This window comes from Numida meleagris, chromosome 3, assembly GCF_002078875.1.
Source record: "Numida meleagris isolate 19003 breed g44 Domestic line chromosome 3, NumMel1.0, whole genome shotgun sequence".
Taxonomy (NCBI): Eukaryota; Metazoa; Chordata; class Aves; order Galliformes; family Numididae; genus Numida; species Numida meleagris.
Genome location: NC_034411.1, coordinates 34303542 through 34328216, shown reverse-complemented (window position 1 = coordinate 34328216; position 24675 = coordinate 34303542). Strand labels below are relative to the sequence as shown.

The window sequence follows — 24675 nt, the reverse complement described above, 5'->3', positions numbered from 1 at the left end:
GTGAAGTTCATGGTGACAGGAAAAAAGTCAATGTCAGGCCATTTTGAAGAATAGTAGAAAGGATGACCCAGGGAACTACCAACCTGTCAGCCGCCTCACCTCAGCGCTAGGGAAGATCATCGAGCAGATCCTCCTGGAACCTATGCTAAGATATATGGAAGGCAGGGAGGTGATATGGGATAACCAGCATGGCTCCACCAAGGGGGCAGGTCCTGCCTGACCAACCTAGTGGCCTTCTATGATGGTGTAACTGGATCAGTGGACAAGGGAAGAGCCAGTGAAATAATCTATCTGGACTTCAGTAAGGCCTTTGACACTGTCCTCCATAACATCCTTCTCTCCAAATTGGAAAGATATGGATTTGATGGGTGGACTGTTCAATGGATAAGAAACTGGTTGCAAGATGTAAAGTAATGTAACATAACACAATGTTATGTTACATTACATTCTTATATTAATTATATTGTTTTATATTATTATATACACACAGTATCTTATGTGTCCCTTAAGACAAGTTTTCCTTTAAGAATCAAAACTAGGAGCCATTATTGCATCAAAGAAAACAGAACTTGAGCTCTCCAGAAAATTCTGATTTTCTGAGGCGAAGTTTCTTAGAAAACACGATATCCATAAGGTGCAATCATTTTAAAGTCCATAGTCACACAAATGTCCAAGTCACTGCTAAGAAATTAGTTCAAACTGCTCTACATTTATTTCCTGATTGCCTTACAAATGACTTATAATTTGCACCATATCTACTTCACCACTGATTTTGATCTGGAGACTTCTGTGGGTTACAGATCCCTAACACAAAGTCTAAAATTTGGGTCATAGCATCACAGCTGGAAAAATATACTCAAGTACATAAAAATAAGAATTTAGAGCTCTAATAATTGACACACACACATCCTGGGAAGATACTACAGTCTGCTTGTATTTTTAAATACAAAAGTCATCTTTGTGACTCAAGAAGCCAAAATAAATGAATGATGTGTATATATAACATGGCTTGAACAAGAATGCCAGACAGAATAATGGCTACACTTACTGGCTCCAAAAAAGGTATGTTGCATCCTAAAAGATTTCTCTTGTCAGAAAAAGTAAACAAGCAAAAGCTTTGGTTCTCCACAGCATTTTGCCTAAACATATATTTTACCATTTACACATTTTGATCATGGAGAAAGAATGCATTAAAAAAAAACACAACAATTTATAGGGAGGAAGAGACACTGCTCCCAAATTAGAATTTGTAAGCCCTCGATCTTCCCAGACATTGAAGCACAGATGTGAACCGTATTTACATAAGGTCATGATTTTGAAATAACCAAGAGCAAGAACTGCATAGGTCATTATTACATACCAAGCTACTTGCATATTTCTCTTTGCAGGCCTTACAAAGCAAATTCTGCACTGCACTGTTCTGAAAGACATTTACATCTAAATACATACCTGGCTACAAATAAATTGTTTTCAAAATAAATACAAATGCTGTCTTAAAAACAAAGCTGAGAATACTTTAGACAGAATCTGAAATCGCTTGCAAGGGATATTTTGAAGTCCTTCCTAGAGAAATGAACAAGAAAACAAACCTGGAATTGCTACTTTCACTGCCAATTAAAGGTTTACTACTATAGCATGGCTGCAGCCTGACAAATACTTATTGTTGCAACGACTTGGTGAACACTGCATTCCACCCAGAAATATTCTAAGTGTTTCCATCAGGGTAAAGACATTCAAACACAAACAAAATGAAGTGCCTAGAGGAGGAAAGGAGGAACAAGAATTTATCAAGACTGCTAGTGATTTACGGGAAGTAATGATTATGGGGCCCAGGCAGTGTGAAGGGATGATTCTATTAATCATTTTCTCCCTGATAGCTACGTGCTAAAAATTGGCATCAATATATCATCAAAATATTAAGCTGGTGGCCCTGCAGTCTGGAATTTATTTAGGGAGATGTCATTGTTGCAGGTGTCTGTGATGGAAGGGAGGACAAGTTAATTACCTCTTCGCCAATCTGGATCTCTCGGACAGAGCGAAGTAAAAGCTGGTATCCTTCAAAAACGATCACACAGTTTGGGTCACAGCTGTGATTCAGCAAAGACATGCTGTGAAGGGTGGTAGAGGGGGAGAAAGAAAAGAAAAATCTTTAGTAAACTGTCATTACTGTGGACATAATTTGGAAGTAGCTAACTATATTACATCTTAAATATCAAGCAATTAAGTTAACAATAAATAAAATAAAATAAAATAAAATAAAACAATAAATAAAATAAAATAAAAATAAAATCCTTGGCAAACGAGCTGTTCTTAGTTACGGGAAAAAAATTATCGTTTAGCAATGTATATCTTCAAATAGAAGCCATGCCTGACTCTACCCTCCTCAAAATCTGCAAGATCGGGAAGAAGAGGATGGAAGGGCATTTGCCTAGGATTTGGGAACTACAGATTTAGGCTCACAATTTTCCCAGCTCAGAGTGACTTGAAACAGCAAAATTAAAGCTGCCCTGAACTGAATTGGGAAAGAGTCTTTTGCATCCTTTGACAGGGCATCATCACAGAACACAGCTAAGGAAAGAAAATTTTTAACTAATAATAATGCTCCAAAATACTGTTCCATTTTTCCCAAAGTACGTGAAAAGTTTTGTTTCCATCTCACTCTGAAATGAGACGACTGCCCAGTGCTTTTCGTTATACTACTTTCCCTGTACTCTTAGCAGCCTTATTTTGATCACAAAGCTGGCCTCAAGATAGCGTCCTTAGTCACACCTTGTACGTATGACATCAGTATGAAAAGAAACAACAGCAACAGGCCCCTTTAGATTCTAACATCACAGTTCAACCCTACATTCACACAAAGAAATTAAGATAGTAAGTTAAAATGTTCAATTATTCATGTTCAACATTAATAGTTACAGTAACAAATTCTATGAAGGCAAAATCTCCCTGGTACATCCTTCTTAACTAGTACAAATAAGAATTCAAATATGAACGTGTATCTCTCAAGGGGGTTATCTTTTTACCTTACTTTCTTATTTATGGTAATTTACTAATATGCACATTCAATCTTTTTTTCTTCTAATTGCCAATTTAGAAGGCTCCTGGCTGCAAAACATTTATGCTTCAAAGCAACACAGAACATATTTCCTTTTAATTTTTTAGGAAGCCTTAGTCACACATTTCTAATGTTAGCATTTATTCTTACTTAGAACTGACTACAATCTCATAAAAATAAAATATTAAGACATATCCTATTTAAACTGTTTTAACTTTGTAATCAGAACTTCTAAGAATGCTTTCAATATGATGGTTGTTTTTTATTCTCTTCTAATTTATTTGCATTTCCCAGTTTCTTGTTTGGACATGTTACCTGCTACTATGATGGCGCTTACAACTACCTAGGAAGAAAGGAAAAAAAACCTAACATAGATTTTGCCTGTGAATGAAACAGTGTCCATGGTACCTGGGATACAGGCCAACACCAACATCCTGCATCTCTCCATTACTGATGGTGAAACAGTTACAGGTCACCTGTAAAAACAAGGGAAAAAATCCAGGGTTACCAGACGCATTTGGAAACCCCATACTCAAGTGAAAAAACTTTCAAAATGAAGGGGCAATAGGTAATTTGATGGGAAACATTCAAGTCCAACACTGGTGCTCTTTCATTTAGGAGTAATCACATCTGGGACACACTCTCCTGTAATACTGCAGTCAATTAAAAGCAGAAATAATAGTATCCTGCAAAAATGTGGTGTTAAACACATGCAGAGGCCCTACTTTCCTGTCCAGAGGGGGAAAAATACCCTACACAGAGACTGAGAAGCTCAGCCCAGAGACAACAGAGCAGATGACAGTGATGGTAGACGAAAAGAAGTGACTGCTTCCATGCCAATACTCCACTGATGCCAGGCTGTCACAGACATTTTAATGAGTGCTACTGGAGCCCAACAAGCATAGCCGGGTCAGTTTTGAAGTAGAGAGCAGCCTTGACTGTTGGTAATGTGATGCAGGCATAAATACATACAAAGACGGTACAATTGCCCATCTTTTGCTCTATGAATATTTTGGTTTGCATACACAAGGTCATGTAGGAATAATTTTCAAACTATAATTAAAGAGAAATATAAACTTTCAAATATTCAGCTAGATGTTGCATTCTTCCCTCTCACTCATACAAAATTGAAGTAGCTTTAGAAAAGAGTGGAAAAGAATGAAAGTGCTGTACAAGGAGACATAGTGAAATCCTAAAATATCAAACTGAGGAGTTGTGGTGTTCAGCTCTAAGATATACCAGCAATTTGTAAACAATTAGCAACTATCACTCTCATGGGCCTAAACAAGAACCAGAACGCCACTCCTAATGGACCTTTAGTATTATTACTATAGAAAGTAGACTTTCTTTTGGGGGACAAAACAGATGTTTTGTTTGCTTTTTGTTTTGTTCATTTATATTTTTGATTATTTGTTGGTCAGTTGTCAATGACATACTAATAAAATACTTTACGTAGAAATAGACAGCACGATATTTGCAAACACAAGAGAAGTCCCAAGTCTGATCTACACAACATTACATTACTAATACCATTTATTCTCTTTAGATGAAAAAAAAATGTTAGAGTATGACCTGGCAGTTCTAAAAATGAATGCACACCTCTATTTTAAAGAGGTGCACTGAACAATTTAATAGTACATATTGTCTTGCAGAATTGACAAATTATTATTTATGAGAGCATTAACCATAAGGTGAGAATGAAATCCTCTTTCAAAATTTCTCATAAATTCTGACAGCAACATTAATTCAAATAAAAGTACATGGAGTAGGGTTTATGTTATTTTAAATGGTTAGACAATTCTATGATTAGTCTATTATTTATGTAACCTATTCAAATGTTCCTGTTAAATTACCAAATACATATATCTTAATTATTTCTTTCCAACTGGCATTTGATACAAAGTATCAGACAACTTCAGAGCAAAGATTAGACCATTCCAAGCAGCAATTATACTAGCTCTAAAAATACTGACTTGATTTTGGTATTTATTGAAAAAACAATGCCTTCCAGGTAAAAGAGAAAGAAAGCCAGCTTATGTGGACGTTAGCTCTCTCTAACGGATTACGAAGTAGCAGAGGTCAGACATTTCTTAGAAGAAAATGAATCCCTCTTCCTTGCAAATCTCCTATTATTATCATAAAACTGTTTATATTTAACAATAGAATTTGATCTCTGTAGAGATATAGAGACAATTTCATCATTTTCTAGTAAAGATATGTATTCTACCGTGTGAAAAGTTTTACACACAGAAGTCACAACATTTTTACTTTTTGCTTTTTATAAATATGCACTAACTTTTTATAGGGTATATGTAATGAAAAATGTGAAATGAACAGATGCTCTGAGATTCAGATACTAAGAGTGTCTGTCTTTCAGCAGTAGTGCTCTGTGAGGCACTTTTTAACTTCTCTGTTTAAGATGTTTTCATGGTATGCAGTTACATCTCAATAATGAAGTAGTGGAATACCATGTAATTTCTAATTATTTGCAGTTTCCAGTATGAAACTGGGAATCAGAAGCATTTGGGGTCACATCTAAAGAGGTATGCAGGTACCTAAACACAGGCAGAAGTCTAACTGCTCCTATGAATTTTAGGCTACATGATTTTGCTCATAGTCTGATGAAAGGCAAGCTCTGAGGTTTGATTAACTCCCTGGCAGAAAAACTTTCCCCACTGTTAAACTCAGGTATGGAAAAAAAAATTAGCCAGTGATGTCCATGCAAAATGTATACAGATGTTGCCCTTTGTTATGGTTGCTCTCTGTCTGCAAGTGGAGAGAGAGGGCATGAGATGGTGGCGGTGGGAAGTAATCTCATCATTTATGGCGCGAGAAATTCTGATATATTGACAGTTTCCCACTGACAATTTGCAGCTGGTAATAGATATCAAATATGAAAACTCCGTAGTCTGTCAGCTGAGGGTGAGGTTGTTGGTTTCCTTTTAGATTCTTTATAAAGTTTCTAAAAATCTTCTGAATATCCCCTACATTTCTGTTCACAAACACTTTTTAAGAGGTTTCCAATCTGCCAAAGTTAAAGATGAGTCCTGCCAAGGGGACTGCTGGGATTCCAGTCCACCAGAGGAGTTAATGCCACAGGCCATGCCTTGCAAGAAACAAAAGGAAGAAGGAATTTCTGTTACAGAAAACCTGAAGAAAAAATCCATTTTCCTAGATTCCTAGAGTTCACTGTCGCTCAGACAGCTGACCTGGAGTATCCAGCGCTGCTGAGAAGAGCACAGGTACACTGTCTGATCCAAGACAAGATGAAGAAATCAGTTAAGGATCTAAACTTTCTGTGCCTGAAAGTTAACTGTCTATTTCTGAGGAAAAAAACACCACCACCACCACAATCAAGCAAACAATGCCTTTCTCATGTGTATTTCTGTCAGGTTTCATAGTCACCTTGTATGGCCTTTTTTTCTGCCTAAACAGATGCGTCTTAGACCCAATACATAGATCTTCAACGTTTTGATTCTCTGTGAACCCAGATCTTAAAATAAGGAAGAATAAACAATTCAGGGCAATCTGCTGCTTCAGGATACAGTTTCCTCCTACAGACACATGGCCTTTGTCATCTTAACTCCTGCAGCATCATTTATCTTGGTTATTTAATTTATGTTGCAGTTCAACTTGTCCTTTCTGATTCCTCTAAACATTCTTTTCTGTCCAATGCCATAGCACTATAACTGCATATCCACATATAGAAACAGAACAAAGTATTCAGAGTTTGTCACACACACAAATAAGGAAGAATGTCCACATACTTCAGAACTTCAAAGCTGAAAAGTCAAATTCCTCTGTCACTTCTAAATTTTCTGAAATAACACATTTCCCAGCATGAGAATTGAGCGAAAATTCTCACAGGAGATTCATGGACTTTTCAAGTCTCCACAGGGCAACATTATTTTTAGAACTATCCTAGAGTTCTCAAGACTTCACATCATAGACTGATTGGTCATACAATTCACTAACAATTTAAACTACCAGTCCTCGGTGTTTGAGTTTGCACTGTGGCAATAAATCCTGCAAGTTTATTTAAAAGGAACTGCTATGTCAAACAACAAACAATATTCCATACATCGATGGATTTAAATAAAAGGATTTCCTCTTTTAAGAGACTGCACATCTTTCAGAGAGGCATCTGTACTCAGTAAGGTAACCCAGGAAGAAGACAATCTTTCCCAAACTAGTAAAGACACAGAGTGATTCAGCTGACCACTATTCTCAAACATACTTCATCAGTAGCAAATAAAAATTGCTTCAATTTGTTATGTTTTATTTCTTCTCTGAATGGCATATGAGAACTCTATAACTTACTACTTAGGAGGTCTCTGTTCCCAGGACATGTGGAGCTACTGTCTGATCAGTCCCTGTGCCAGACCCACAGTCCAGCAGAGAGACATGAAGATTTGTTCTGGTGTTTCCATTTGACAGAGTATGAAGGATTCAGCTTGGCAACATATTCCACTACGTTTGTCCTCAATATTAGGCCTATCCTAATCTGAAGCCCTCCTATTGATTATGGGCAACTATGGCTCCAGTTCAGTCTTCATTAATATCACTTCACACCACAACTTCGCGTTTGGGTTAAACAAAGCAGACTCAGATCCGATAGCAGGACATTCTAGATTTGGAATTTCAGACACTAAGAAAATGGAAAATTGGAATAAGTGAGGTAAGGGAAAGAAAACAAATTAGTATTGGTTAATGCCTGCTGCACAAATCAAATTATAAATACCGGGACTAATATCAATCATTTTCTCTCTATGTGTTCCTGTACATTACTAGAACACAGTGAGGTATTTATTACAATATGCACAAGTAACCAGCACAAGAAGAATTAATAAAGGGTATTTTGCACTAATACGGTCAATATCATTTTCAGATTTGCTGTAGAATGACTCCACCTTTGTAAATTGTGTGTCACAGCTGGCACATTCTAACCCACTACCAGGATGAAAGTCATAACTTCTTTCCCTAATTTATAAGCCCAATGTAATGTAAATTAAAGATATAAAAAAACAAGTTCATGGATTATTAAGTTTCTCATTCACATGAAAGCAGACTGGATATTCTTGGTCACTGGCAAGTATTTAACAAAAGATGATATAACCAGTTGTCACATTGTGAACAGTATTCTCAAGAGACTCAAACATTAGCCAGGTTGAAGAATTGGACAGTAAATACTGTGCAAGGGGCACACTAACTCAAATGACCAAGAGAAACCTCAGAGACCTCCCAGAACCACCACCCCCCATTGTATCCCTTCTACTTGCACTGCCACAAGTCGGTAGGGCCAGATGAGATCCATCCGAGAGTGATGAGGGAACCAGCGGAGGTGATAGCCAAGCCACTTTCCATCATCTATCAGCGTGCCTGGTCAATTGGAGAGAGCCCAGAAGTCTAGACACTTGCCAATGTGACTCCCATCTACAAGAAGGGTTGTAAGGAGGATCCGGGGAACTACAGGCCTGTCAGCCTTACCTCGGTGCCAGAGAAAGCTATGGAACAGATTATCTTGAGGGAGATCACACGGCACGTGTGGGACAACCGGGGGATCAGGCCCAGCCAGCATGGGTTTGCGAAGGGCAGGTCCTGCTTGACCAACCTGATCTCCTTCTATGATTCAGTGACCCGCCTGGTGGATGAGGGAAAGGCTGTTGATGTGGTCTACCTAGACTTCAGCAAAGCCTTTGACACTGTCTCCCATGGTATTCTCCTGATGAAGCTGACAGCCTGTGGCTCGGACGAGTACACTCTTTGCTGGGTAAGGAGCTGGCTGGAGGGTCGGGCCCAGAGAGAGGTGGTGAATGGAGTCAAATCCAGCTGGCGACCAGTCTTAAGTGGCATTCCCCAGGGGTCAATGCTGGGGCCTGCCCTCTTCAATATCGTTATTGATGGCCTGGATGAGGGCATTGAGTGCACCCCCAGTAAGTTAGCAGATGACACCAAGTTGGCAGGAAGTGTCGAACCGCCTGGGGGTAGCGAGGCCCTACAGAGAGATCTGGACAGGCTGGATCTCTGGGCTGAAGCCAGTGGGATGAGGTTCAACAAGACCAAGTGCCGGGTCCTGCACTTCGGCCACAACAACCCCAGGCAATGCTACAGGCTTGGGACAGAGTGGCTGGAAGACTGTGTGGAGGACACAGACCTGGGGGAATTGGCAGATGCTCGGCCAAACATGAGCCAGTAGTGTGCACAGGTGGCCAAGAAGGCCAATGGCATCCTGGCTTGTATCAGAAATAGTGTTGCTAGCAAGAGCAGGGAAGTAATTGTCCCTCTGTACTCAGCACTTGTGAGGCTGCACCTCAAGTACTGTGTCCAGTTTTGGGCCCCTCACTGCAAGAAAGACATTGAGGCCCTGGAGCGTGTTCAGAGGAGGGCGATGAAGCTGGTGAGGGGTCTGGAGCACAGGCCTTATGAGGAGCAGCTGAGGGAGCTGGGATTGTTCAGTCTGGAGAAGAGGAGGCTCAGGGGAGATCTTATCACTCTCTATAACTACTTGAAGGGAGGTTGTAGTGAGCTGGGGGTAGGCCTCTTCTCTTGTGTAACTAGTGATAGGACTAGAGGGAATGGCCTCAAGTTGCACCAGGGGAGATTCAAGCTGGACATTAGGAAATACTACTTTTCTGAAAGAGTGGTCAGGCGCTGGAATGGGCTGCCCAGGGAGGTGGTGGAGTCACTGACCCTGGAGGTGTTCAAGGAACATTTAGACATTGTGTTGAGGGACATGGTCTAGTGAGAACTATTGGTGATAGGTAGACAGTTGGACTGGATGATCTTGTAGGTCTTTTCCAACCTTGGTGATTCTATGATTCTATGATTGTAGCTCTGTACTGATATCTTTCCCATTTGAGGATGAACAGATACCAGGCACAGATGGTTGACAGATCTCAAATCTGCTAACGTCTGCATTTGGCACACAGAGTGCTAGAGAAACAGTACTAAACACTGCAACATGGCTCAAAAGCAAATGCATGGCATGCCACAGTTGCAACAGACCAGTTAAGCCCCTGTTTTGATATCTTTCATTCAGCTGCTTGTAGCCAGAGTCCACGGCACCCAGACAGAGGGTCTGGTCCTTTGCTCTGAAACCTCAACTGTGTCCAATGGACAGGGTACTGGAGAGGGTGAGAGACATATTAGAATGGCTTTTAGAACACTTTATCTTAACTAGATTTTCAGACTAAGGAAATGGGACAAGTACTTAACTGTTTGTGATACACGCTTAGAAGACAAATTTTGCTGTAACGCTATGAAATTCGGAGGATTTACATTTCTTTTACACCAGGGTAGAATTTGCAATTATTTCATTTTTCAAGAAAAATACATTTTAACCTCTTGTGCCAAATCATTAAGATTTTGGTTGAATTTGAGACGACTACTTCAGAGCTACTTAGAGCAAAGATGTGTAATTCCACGTGTTTTCTTAGTTTTTCAATTTAAGTCTTCGGAACTCTTTCTCCCCATCAACTGTCAAAATTTCAGGTCTTTTTTTTGTTGTCCTAGCACATAAAAGTTTCTGATGAGTGTGCAGAACACCAATATCCCTTGCAGAAGGGTGTCACCACCTACAAGCCAGTACATCTGATAAATTTGTCCTGACATTAACAGATGATTTAATGCAAGAGTGCTTCAGGCATCCCTTTTTAGAACTCAGCTAAATGCTGCAATTTCAATTGGAATGGAATGAAAATAGGTCATGGCAAATTACCTTCTCTCTTTTTACCCCGACACATACTTCTCCAATTCTTCAAATAAAAACATTTAGCTAGGTAGCTAAATATATTTGATTACTAAGAATTTCAAAGCCATCATTAGTAGGATAAATGTTATGTTTGCTATGGGCACTTTTTCTTTTTTTTTTCGTGATGTGTGTGTAAGATGCAGTTACTAACTCAAGAAATGAAGATCTTGAGCCTGAAACACGGAAAAACATTGCACTTTCTGGGTAAAATTAAAAATCCTGAAACTCTGTAGAACTCTCATTAATAATTTTGTGTTCTCTGTCCCACCTTTTCACAAATCTCTACTCTGACAACAGTCAGCAAATCTCATGTTCCTTTTGTTGAAATTCTACCTTTCACCCAGCTCTGCAAATGTTATTGTTACTACTGCCTGAAACAAAACCAAAATTCATCTATTTCTGGAGCAGAACTGGAGAGAAAGAACCGGGAAGCCACTGCTGGATCATATTACAGTATGCCTGCAGCAGTAGGCATTACTAAATGGAGTGGAGGGATGACATCCTTCTCTTCTTCCTAATTTTCCTACTAGTAGCTCCATTCTTTTGAAACGGGGCAGAGTTATTAACTTAATTTCAACAGCCACTGCATGCCCACCTATTCAAGGTAAATTGCTTACTGGATGATATCAAAGTTCATGGGCATCTGGAAGTGGTTAAATGACTTTGTATTTGTCTTGCCTTTCTGTTTATCTGCAATGCAAAGAATAAATGTTGCACTAAATATGAAAGATAAGACTGAGATTCAGCTATGGTTGCTGCTACGAAAATGACATAGGCAAAATAAGATATTAATGAATTAATCTTACATAGTTCTAGCTAATAATATAGTGGAATAAACAACTATGTCATCTTCCTCCATTACCCAAATGATTTCATCATACCATACTCATAACTGCTAGGCAGCCTGAGTTAGATGAGATGAAACCAGTCTAAATATTTCAGGCTTTGCTGACCTTATTCTTACAGTTCCCATACAATTGTTTTTCCTTCTGGAGGTGTTTGATGAGCAAGGCCTTCAATTACATTTCTCTCAAAGTTCATTGACCATGATAAGTCTTAGTTCTGTTCAGCTCAGTGGATTTTTGCCTCTGTTTCCTCTTGCAGTCTTCACCTATTGCCCAGCAATGTATTTTCTACTGGGAAAAAAAGAAGTCGGGGGAAGATAAAGCCTAGGGATAAAGCTTTTCATGCAATTTCTTTAAAATTACTTGCAACAGGAACTTTCTGAAGGCACAAAAGCTTGAGAATTCTTTAAGAGGGAGAAAATTCAAAATGAGAAGAAAAACAAATTCAAAACTCTCTTCCAAAATGTGATCACATAAATTGAATATTTAAATTCTTTAAAAACATTTGAATAAACAACACACATTTATTTTTTTTTTCAAAATGGGCAATAAATAAATGAATTCCTTTAGAAACGTAGTAAGCACTCTGAGAAATTCCCACAATTTTTTTCTATTTCTTTTTTCATAAGTACCATGTGATTTTTTATCCAGATCTATTCCTACTTTTCTACTTCAGTTACACCTTATAAGAGACATAACTGGGGAGTTTTAGAATTGAACCTAAACTTTTTTTTTTCCTTATCAGGGTGAAAAACGCATGAAAGCAACTTGAGCCACTATATATCACTGTGAACTTGTATGTGCCCATGGTCACGGCAAGCAAGGCTAACTACAGCTTGCTCTGTTTTATATTAACCAGATGAAATCTCAGCTTTTTGCAAAGTTTGGATATCTAGGCACAAAAGAATACTCATATAACTGCCAGTTCATTCAGTTCCTTCCATTATTCTTACATATTTTCCCAACAGGTCAGCAACTACTTTTGTTTTGACATACAGATCTATAAAATTGAGTATTGTTGTTATTTTATAAAATCATTAAAGCAAAACATAAATATATATATAATTTACTTTGTAACCGATTCCTTCCCATCAAGCTATGGGACATTACTAATTTTAAAAAAAAAATAAGTTGGCTGGATATACCTTTATGTAAACCCATCTCTGTCAGATATCTAAGCCCTTTCTCCTAACTACAGATTTTTAGAAATCAGTAAATAAGGCAATGGCAAACATGCTTCCTTCCAGACAGCTAGCAGATCAATCATCTGCTGAGAGCACTATTTTGAATTACACACAAAACAATAATTTGAAAATCATATAAGCTGCTCACAAAATGCTGAAGTAGAATTTCATAAAATACTTCTAACATTTGTAAGTTTGTTAGCAATTTATTAGTACATGCCTGCAAAATGCTGTTAAGGTCACCTTTACTCCCTTTTTCTACAAAGTATGTATGAACAGGGTTATCATATATAATGACTGATGCTAATATAACATAGGAGGCGTTCTGGACGAGACAGGCGAGAGCTGCCTGTGGTCAGTGAAAAGGAGTCGAGTGCCAAATGATATTGATCGAATGTATTAAGACCAGGTGGCAATGAGAAGTTTAACAGGAAAAAGTAAAACTGAAACAGAAAGCCCACTATGTATTTAACCCTGAAATGATGAAGCACCCAGCTGATTGCCTGAGTCAGACATTTTTTGGGAAAGAAGGGTAACTGCCTGTTAGAGATTATTTTAAGAAACCCAGGCACTGAAGAGATGGTTAAACCCAGACCACAGTTCTAGACATCCATCTGATTGAAAGGGAAGACTGATTGCATTCTGAGTGTGTGTGCTGGCACAGAAACATGAATTTGACCATATCAGAAACAAGCGGGATACAGAAAGGCAGAAAATGTAAGTCAAACTCAATTTCCTTCTTGGGTCAAAATAGAGTACTGTTACATTTAAAGTAATGAAGCAATGCATACAGCAAATTAAAACCAACGTAGTAATATTAAGGCCTGCATAACTGAAGTACTCGCTATTCAAAGTGTTCATGGATCTTCACAGGACACATGAACTCTTAGCATCTCAGAAAAATCAACTCCACGGGTTTTCAGACAGAATTTTTGTTATATTTATCCTACAACTCTATTCTGTTGGGCTATTTCAAACATTGCTCTACTCAGGAAACAGTTTGAATAATTTAATTTTTGGAATTCCACAACACTGGACATGTTTAGTCTCAACAGAGGACATACGCTTCTAGTTACTGTGAGGATAGATTTCATGCTTATGCCTCTAGTTTCCTCATTCCCATAATAATGTTAGTCCAGCATTCTTGGACAATTCTACGTGATGATAAAATACAGGCAGCCAACGACATCTAACATTACTGAAGACAATTTGCTAGCATTGTGTGCTATATGCAACCATATTGGGAAGCGATAGAGACTAAGCCAAGAAAAAAAAAAAATGCATCACTTCTTTGGACCCGAGGGTGCATTTGACACTCAGGATCTAAACCAGAGCAACTCAGTGCTTCATTTCCCATTAATTGGCCAGGGTAGGGGATTTTGCTTAAACAGGCTCTGGATGCTAAAATCTGTTCCATTCTGAAATGTCTGGATAATTGGTACAGAGCAAGGGCTACAAAGGAAGCTCCCTTTCACATTTTCTTTGGAGTCATTTGTTCCTTTTGAAAGTACAGGTAGAAGATAACTCTTCAATTTCCCCAACAGGAAGAGCCATGGCCATATTTCGGGTGAACAAGGTTTGCGATACCCACAATATCTGTGTCCCAAAAACTAGCAGGGGGAAATATCACTGTCCAATCCATCGGGACTCCTTAGTAGAAGTGCCATTGCTTCAACAGAAGAGAAAAAACCTTCCAGTATATCATTCTACTTATATCTGAATTGGACAGATTTTTCCTTTAAAATAGTATTTTTCTTTATTGTACCAAATCAGTAGTACGTATTTTCTGTACTGTTACAATATGCTATTATTAGCTGGGAAGAAAGATAACACTCGAAAACAGCATTAAGCTACACCTTCATTAAAGTGGTAATTAAAAAAATTACAATGACTTACTGCAAAATAAACTCATAAATCAAGTTCAAACACAGAACCCCTAGTCAGTGTGACATCAAACAATGAGCTGACGAATTGCAAAATAGTTACATGTAGAGTAACTTTTAACAGCACTGCTTACAGAAGGAAAAATGCCACACTCCCATACATGATTTCTACGTAATGAACTCACAGTATACAGACTTCAGCTGGAGAGAAAATGATATATAATTCCACTTCCAGAGAGAGATACTCCTTGAAATGTACGAGTTTCTTGATTCCCAAGAATATAAGGTTAACTTGAAATTTACTGGAAGACATTTAACTAGCAAAAAATTAGTGTTTCAGAAGTCCTTAGTGTTTTAGGTATACTGGGAATTGGCAATTTTCAGGACCTGACTAGACAAAGCCATAGCAACCTGCTCTGATTTCAGCGCTGGCCCAGCTTTAAGCAGGACATAATGAGATGACTTCCCCAGATTCCTTCCAACCTCTAATTCCATCTCCACTGACTCCTCATGTTCATATTCCAGGCTCTTTGCATGTAAACATAAATATCACATCTATCTCATTTAAAGAAACATATGGTCTTCATTAGAACATTAAAAGCCTGCTTTAGTGGAAAAAAATGGAATTAGTTTATTTGCCCTTATGGATTTGCCATTTGCTGTGAGATTTTCTCCATAAAGTTTATAATTAAACAATCCATTGGTAGAAAACATTTCTTCTTGTGAAAATCAGAAAACGGAAGGTATCAGGAAACTTTCAGATTGTCTATGGTTTCCGTATGTCCAAGGTTCTTATCTACACTCACAGTAATATCAGCCAACAATTCCTTTGCTGATTTGTTATTGCTTCTGGTATCCTTCCTTTTAGAAGGCTGTGTACCACAGCGTACTGAAAGCTGAAAACCATCCCAGCTTGACTTTCTTTTGGTTCATGGAAATCAACTAGAGAACAATAACTCTGAAGTACTAAGCAAGGGTACAAAGAACAGATACAAAGATACCTGAAAGTAATTTGCATATATAAACTATCTTCCTGTAATTCAAAGAAATAACACGAGATTCTAATTCACTTGCTATCCAACATCCAATGTGATATGCATGAGTACTTGAAGCAACAAAACAGAAATTAGGCATTGTAAATAATAACAGTGACACTAAAAAAAGACTTTCCACCTCCACAATTGCATTAATTGCTCTTCCACTCTGAAGAAAAAAAGAGTATTTAATTTTGAAGCATCTCCACAAGATGTCTTTGAGATAGAATATTAAAGGAAGGTTAGACAAACACTGTTGAGCTCACAGTTCAAATGCTTGTGGGTAGCTAACTAAAGTTCACAGACCTGTATGTAATTGCTGTCTACAGGAAATACTTACACCAAAGAAAGAATTTTCTCCTCACTCCTTCACCTTTGCCCTTCCACAAACTCACTAGCAAAGAAGCATTTCTTCTCCTGAGAGCATTTCTGTGATGAACACAACTGAGGCTGTATGAGATGAACTAAATCTAACAGCCAGGAACAGAATCTGTCAAACACTCAGAAATACAATTTTAGCAAGTATTAATTGGTAAGAATATACTGTTACACAAATAAGCTAGAAACAGAACGATCCCTTTACTGGGCAAATGTTCATTTGTCCTTTTTTGAAGCTTTTAACATAAAATTTGCACTTACATTCATGTAAATTGGTAGTAACTTCAGTGGCATTAGATGAGTAACACTAAACAATATTAGTAAGTTCACAAGTCAAATTAGATTTAGAACTTCTGTGAGCATTGAAATAGGGTGATCTAATTCAGTGTGGTTAACATTTTGTGCATTTCTGACAAAACAAATCCTTGCCATTAAACAGCCGCAACCTTTGGTTTCCTTAATTCTAAACCTAAGCTCTTCAGCAATAATGCCTCAAGTTCACATCCAATACTAAATGAAACTGAAGATCTTTTAAAAAATAGACAGAAGATGTGATGATATTAAATAAAGTGCCTAGCCAAACTTGAAGGCTGAGCAAACAGTTTTAAAAATAACATTGGGATACCTTGAAAGGCACTGAAACTATGCTTACCAAAAACATCTGTGTTCTAACAAAGTGACTTTCATAACTTTGCAATCTTCCATGTGGAAGTGAGACTTTTACCTACCAATATGGACATTTCTTTACAGGCAAAGTTGTTTCATTCTTCCTCTCATATGCAGACCAGCAAAATATATACCAGTAGTAAACTCTAGAAAGCAGACGAACGCCACTATGCTTCCACTTCATCCTCTTTCTCTTGTGACTTTTTGAAGCCAATTCAATTGTTTTCATAATACAGATTCATTTGGAAACTTTAAGAACAGACACAATATTTACATCTCAAAGTCCTACCATTCACTACAGTCTGAGCAAATTACAGTGGTGTTGTGTTTCATATACGCCTGTATTGGTTTTAAAAAACAAATTATAGATTTATAAAATATCCCTCTAATTCATAACATCCTTAGTGTTTCACACTATTTTTTCTACTGATATGCAGATTCACTCTCAGCAAATATTCATCTACTTTTTACATATCCCTTCCTTTGAGCTTTTTATTATTTTGTGCAAACCAGATCCTTAGATACACCCAAGAAAAGCAAACCAGCTAGAGGAATTGTGATTTCAGCAAGCAACAAGGAGCGTTTCTACTCCACCTGACAAAACCAGGCTGACAGGAAAGAACATACTAATCATTGGTCAATACTAAACCAGTGGAACCAAGAAACTGCCTACCACCGCATCCAAAGAATAATCTAAGTTTATACATCACAGCTCTCTTAAAAACAATACAGACTAGAGAAAATGCAAAACAGGATTAGAAATATGAGCCACAAGGCATGAGATTATTCAAACTGACTGTTGCATTACTCCACGCAGTTGGTATTTTGACTCGGATTGGTTCTAATGTTCATACTGTTTCTGTATACAAGCACAATGCCAAAAAGCTACAAGCCAAAATATATTCTTACTTAATGAATTGCATTCTTTAAAATTCAATATTCTCATTATGATTATTTAAGCACTATTTAGGAGCACATATTCCTTTCATCTGGGATTGTCTCTCATTTGATTTGACTGCCTAAGAAAATTTTAATTTTTAAATTGTGATATTTTCAGGAATAGAATGAAGTAAAACTCTAAAGTAATTCATAAAAGCCAGACTTTTCACCCTAAGGATTCATTCATATTACAATATGCATTTGAAACAAAAAATGCCAAATCACACTATGTAAGCTTTCGTTTACTATTACTCTTGTCATAAGAGCCATATGAAAAGAAATAAAGTAAATCTGTACTTTTTTTCTTCTCCAACAAATGCAGAAATACTTCTTTAAAAATGTTCTGACAGAAAATAGTAATTTGCTCCAGTAATTTCTATTTTGTTGTTGCTGTTTTTAAAAACTTGAGCTCATCCTAATAGAAACATAAGATATTCAGGAAGCCTGACTCACGATCTAGATTTTGTGACCACTCTTTCCACACTGAGTTCAAGTCTCCTCCCATTGAGAGTCAGCAGAATCACTTATGCACTGATGCTGAAAGATACTCCTTTTCACTGGTGGAGCTCCTCCTACCCACGAATGAAGCAACCCACTTTTCTTTAACTTCACTGTTATTACATTTTTACATTTTCTTCTCATTGTGAAGACAGCACCATATAAAACAGTCTATTGAGTTATTATCATTCATTGAATCATATAAATCAACCATTCAGTGTGTGTAAGATATAAAAAAAAAATACATGAAAATTATCCCCCAGGGGAAAATTCATACTTCTGAATCTCTTTCTACAAATCATATTGCCAACCCTCCAGTTACACGTTTGTGATTTTAAACAAAGAAGATAAGAAACCAAAAGGGACAGAACCTATAAAATGACTGAAAACTACAGAAGATTATACATTCAAAATGTAGGCTCAAATAGATAACTTGCTTCTTAATGGCCATTTATCAACAGTTTGGTTATGGAAGGAGGATAGAGGACTAGGGGACATGACAAAATGGCAACCGAGGCCTATGGCACTGAACTTCCTCAATCTAACAATTTTTAAAAATTTTTAAATTTTAAAAATTATTACACATCTTAATTTACTCCGCAGCTCCAGGCATTGAGCCAGCTCTGACATGTTACTGGCCCACACTGTTGTGGATGATTGTGCACCGCACAGTGACTTAAATCAGCCAATGCTTACCTGTCATGAAATAGAAGCATGCAGCAGTCAGTTACTGCATCTCAGCTCAAGGGTGGTAACTTCTTAAGACATGCTAACTTAATCACTTACAATCATCTACTCATAATTCTAATTTACATGACATTGCTTCAGCAAATAGATTACGCAGGTTGTAAATGACCTGCAGGGATATTATTGTATTAGTTAAAATTTTAACAATGCAAATTAGGACAGGCCCTTGGCTATACATTCAGTCACAAATCATTATTCTAGTGGAATAGAACACAGAATATAAAACACACAAATAGGACTTTCAGAGACTGTGGCTCATCTTTAAAAACATATCAGTCACTGCTTTCCTGAAATTATTTTTTTTCTTTTGCAGTGTCACAAAACAAAACAAGCTATAATTCACAGAAAAATTTAAAATCTCAGCTGTCATGAGAAAAATGCAAAAAAAAAAAAAAATCAAATATTCTCTTTCAGAAAAGAATGAGAAATGAGCTGTATTTCTTGGAGCATTAATCTTGTTTCCTACACCTTGCCCTGTCACACCCTGTTTTATGCAGCAAGTAAGCCCTGAATCAAGCTGTAGCCAAACCTATTGGAATGCAAAAAGTGTTCATCTGGAACAAACACAAGCAAGCTAAATATTAGTGTCTCAAATGCATCTCAACTGCAAAGCAGAATTTATTGACATTGATTAGGCTGTCTCATGTGTTTGTTACACAGCTGCCAATTTCTCAAACACTGTTTTGTAAAAATGTAAGTGTATGTGAAAAAGATATCAACTATTTTGGATAATTCTATCTCCTATTGTTCATTTTTAAGAACAATGACCTTCTGTAACGCTTCATAACCAACTGTTATTTTCAATTAGTTTAGCAAAGAAAACAGTGGGCTTTCCTAAGTGCAGCTTTACAAGGTGGCAGCATCTCGAGTGACAGTAAAATCACTACAGTTATGCCTACTGGAAATGAAGTATTCATCAGTGAATGACTGTTTTAATTCAATTGTACTTCCATCCATTAGGAAAAAAATAGTATAAACATAGAACATCAAGTGCTTAAAGACGCTCTCAGTGGTTTATGGGAAGAACGGTAAGAGTGGTAGTTCCCTCTAAAGAGGCCCTGAATCCTTGCTGCATCTTTACATGCTTGAAACCTACTGAAATAAGGAGTTCTGTTGCCTTAAGAAGATCACGGACATGTATTCAAGAAACTGCCACTACCAAGCAGCTTCAAGTGTTTTTTAGTGTGCCCTAATGTGTGAGTAAAAAGTGCCACATTTGCATTCCTACAAGCAATTGCTTACTAATGTTTGCTAAGCACCCCCAACCTAAACCAGTTCAAGTACTGAGAAATAAATCCTATCTCTAAGGCTCATTTTGTCCTTTCAAATATGAAGTGCAATGCCACCAAAAAAAGTAGGGAAAAATAAAATAACATCTGCTGTTTCAGGCAGGTGCCCAGTACTAATGCGACTAAGCTTCCTGTCTTCAGTATTTAGGCTATAATATTCAAAACCATCTTGTGCTGGAGGTGGAAGGACAATCGTCACACTTTGTTTCTTCACAAACTGAAAGGAGACACCAAGAAACTATTAGCTTGCTCATCAGCACAGAACGTGCTACCTTCCGTCCTGCATCCTATGATAAAGAAAACAATACTTTTCTATTTTTCAGCATTAGTGAAGTGGAGAAACACATTCCCCATGTCCAGTAGGTGAGCACAAACTGTAAACCACAAGTGACCGATACAAAGCCCATGGCAGTCAATGGAAAACTCTCATGGTCTTCAAAGTCCTTTAATCCAGTGTTTTCATATACAAGTCTGAGAGTTGAAGTTTTGCAGAAAATGAAGAAATTTTCTTAGTATTATCTAAAGAGATCTTTGGCAGAGAAACATCTATGCTCTGAAAAGGAGATCTCCCTTCCATTGTTGAGGACTTTTCTTCTCATTTTGTTTTTTAAATCACTGTATTTTAATAGTAATCACCTTTGCAAAAAAATCCCCAAACAAACAAAAACAACCCCAAACAAACAAGCAAACACACTACAGAGATGATAATACGTTTGCTATGTTGTAAAACACCATTTCCACTACTGCTGGTTAAACAAATATTTCCTTAAAAATAATCATATATGCACTACAATTCACTGGGGGAAAAAAACAACAAGTTTACTTGCTGTGAGGGGGCAGAGTGAGAAAAAGAGAGAGTTTTGAAACTATGCAGGCATCATGCTGTATAGTCAAAATGCTGGCATTTACTAACGCTATTTTAGCCACAAATCCAAGACACAGCACCACGTGGGATGCTAGGAAGAAAGCTAACTCCACCTCAGCCAAACCCAGTAAGGTCTAGTAGCTGTACACCTATCCCAATTGATGACAAACAGAAAAACTGCCACCCTCACTGCTCTCTGCTCTTCTCTTCCACAGTTACTTTTAGTCAAGTTAAAGAGGGCCGTAGTTGAACTCTAAAAATGTGAAATCTCTGATTCTCCCTCTTACCATTCCTGACTGCTTAGTAAAGCATGGAGAGACCATTGCCATTATCACTTTCCCTTCCCATATCAGCTGCAGCTCCCACCAACAGTGACTGACCAAATCAAATGTCTTCCCACATGTGTGGGAGCTGAGATACACTAAGTGTGTATGACTGAAGCAAATTGAGCTGCTTCATTTGTGCACCACTACTAGACAACCACGTCACGTGTAAACAGCTTATTCTTTAGAGCTTGATAGCTTCTTTAACTATAACAACTTCAACAGCAACACAATGGAGTCATGAAAAGTTAATAATTGGTTATAGGAAAGTATGTGCATTTATTAAATACCTCTTTTTACCCATATAGGTATCTTTAAAAAAAATGAAGAATTTGATTAATTATTTACTTTGTGTAAAGTGAATGCAACTGTGGTAACATACTGGAAAAACCAATCCTGAATATAATTCCATTTAAAATCAGAAAAGTGTCAGAAGACAAGTTTGGCCCAATATTTTACAATAGGGGTTAAATCAAGGCAACCAATGATTAAAATTTTGTATTCTCTGCATAGATTTAGTAGCATTTAATGTTACTGCCTGCCTCTTTTTCAAAACATGAAAGACTTTTCCTCTTCCCCTGGCTGTGTCTGTCTCCTACACCATGCAAAATCTCTACTGTTTCCTAACTTTCCTTCTCTCAGAGCTCAAAATTTATCCTCAACTTTCAAAATCCAGAATAAATCTTCTTTACAGACTTTTTGTGGTTTTGCTATGTTTTTATGTCACTCTTCCCAACTGTCAGGGACCACCCCATCATTTTTTAATTTAAATTGTCTCATTAACATATTTCTTCCTCAAAGCTTTCAAACGATGACCTGCTTATTCCTGTTTCTTACAATTTTAATATGTTAGCTATGGTTAAATTTAAGGTCTTGAATTTTGTTAGGAAACAGAAGGTGAATCTGCTCGATTTCACTCAGCAAGCAAATAAGTCATTCAGCTGAGCTGTGAAAGCTTCAGTTTTCAAATCTTTCATTCTGCCCTTAAAAGGCCAAAACCTCATATGATAACATTTTTCAGCTATTGTTTCACACACTGGAAAGCACCAAAATTAACAAGAGTCCAGCCAGTGATCCATGTCAAGCTACAGTATGCACAGCATGCTTGAAATCCAACATTTTCAGACATTTCTAGCTCCCATTTAGTTGGCACTACATAAAGACAAGGGCTGTTCAAAGCATGTGTAGCACAGCAAGACTAACGTCAGGAGTATGAAAGTATATTCTTGGGAGCTTAGAGCTGGACTTGCAAGTGCAGGTTGAAATCATTAAGAATCACTGTGCTAAATTCTAGCTACACGAAGAACAGAAAGTTTAAAAGAATTGGTTGAAATCTATTTTATCAAAAAACTTTTGTTACCAGAAAGTTCTCAACTGCAGGAGAAAAGATGCAGATGGTTTGAAGTTCAAGTTAGCAGAGTCAATTCTGGAAAAGTTTTGAGGGATGTGGATAAGTTCTCATGCATTTGCACTCTTAGATCTGGACAATATATCTTTCCAAAACAGGCTGTTTTATTTCAGTGTTAATAATCGTTCTTGATGAAGGATTTGGAAGAAAAGATTGTTTCACAGAAAGAGCTGAAGCATCACACTGAGTATTCTGATTTTCAGAATGTGTAAAACAATATTCTGACCTCTTTTCCAGCTTTGACAACTACTTCAAAATAAAATCTGAAAAATTCACTTTAAATCTTTTAATATGTAGCTTCCTGTCACTGTATAGTTCAGTTCCAGGTCCAGATCCTTCTGGATTTCCTGGAACTCAGAAACCATCAGCTCTGACTGCTGCATCATGTCACTGACTAAGCTGAAGGCTCAAACTTCCAGAGTCAGGTCAGAGAAGAAGACAAACTTTCTCTTGCAACACGGTAACACAAGGCCCCAAATCATTTTGAAGACCGTAGAGCACATTGCCAGTCTTGGCTGGACTGTCCTACCACATCCACCATATAGTCCAGATTTGCCACCATCTGACTTCCATCCGTTTAGGTCAGTGGGCTGCCTGGACAGCATTCTCCTAGAAATGATGTCATTATAGCAGCTGCAAAACAGTGGGTCACCTCTGCTGCTGCAGAATTTTATGAGTGCAGTATACAAGCTCTTGTTCATTAGTGGCAAAAATGCACAGCTAATGGTGGTGACTGTAGAAAAATTTGGTCGATTAAATAGTGTTATTGTGCTTTTTGTAACTGTTGTAGTTTCCGTGGAAATAAATAGAATCATAGAATGGCTTAGGTTGGAAGGGACCTTAAAGATCATCTAGTTCCAACCCCTCTGCCATGGGCAGGATTGCCAACCACTAGATCAGGCAGCCCTGGATCCCCATCCAACCTGGCTTTGAATGCCACCAGAGATGAGGCATTCACAGCTTCTCTGGGCAAGCTGCTCCAGTGCCTCACCACTCTCTGAGTAAAGAATTGCTTCCTAACATCTAAGCTAAATCTCTCCTTAGTTTAAAGCCATTCCCCCTTGCCCTGTCACTATCAGAATGCGTAAAAAGTTGGTCCCACTCCTACTTGTAGGCTCCAAGAGCATACCAGTGTCTCATGTCCAGCTTTTGTCCATCAGGACCCTCAAGTCCTCCAAGGACTGCTCTCAATGAATTCTTCTCCCAGTCTATACACATATCTGGGATTGCCTCAACCCAAGTGCAACACCTTGGACTTGGCCACATTAAGTCTCATTAGATTCTTGTGTACTCACTTTTAAAGCATGTCCAGGTCCCTCTGGATGGTGTCCCTCCTTTCTATTGCGTCAAATGCACCACTCAGCTTGGTGTCATCAGGAAACTTGCTGCAAGTACACTCAATCCTACTGTCTATGTCATTGATAAAGATGCTGAAGAGCACTGGTCCCAAGATGGACCCCTGGGGGACACAACTCATGACCAGCCTCCACCTGGACACAGAGCCATTGACAACAACCCTCGGGCTATGCCCATCCAACCAATTCTTTATTCACCTAATAGCCCAGCTTTTAAATCCATATCTCTCCAATTTACAGATAAGGATGTGGTGCAGGACCATGTCAAAGGCCCTGCAGAAATCCAAGTAGACAGTATCGGTTGTCCACCGATGCTGTCACTCCATCATACAAGGCCACCAGATTGGTCAGGCATGATATGCCCTTGGTGAAGCCATGCTGACTGTCTCAGATCACCTCCACATCTCTAACATCTCTTCCAGGAGGATCTGCTCCATAATGTTCCCAAGCTCACCG

At 38.0% G+C, this 24675-nt stretch overlaps 1 protein-coding gene across 1 annotated transcript in view; it reads right to left on the bottom strand.

Moving 5' to 3' along the window:
• Positions 1-24675, bottom strand: part of SMYD3 (SET and MYND domain containing 3) — a 373059-nt gene that overhangs the window by 74769 nt on the left and 273615 nt on the right. The window contains exons 6-7 of the mRNA XM_021390817.1: positions 3464-3531; positions 2006-2108 (exon numbers count right to left, since the gene is read on the bottom strand). Of these exons, the coding sequence (XP_021246492.1) occupies positions 2006-2108; positions 3464-3531 (171 nt within the window). The remainder of the gene's footprint in view (positions 1-2005; positions 2109-3463; positions 3532-24675) is intronic.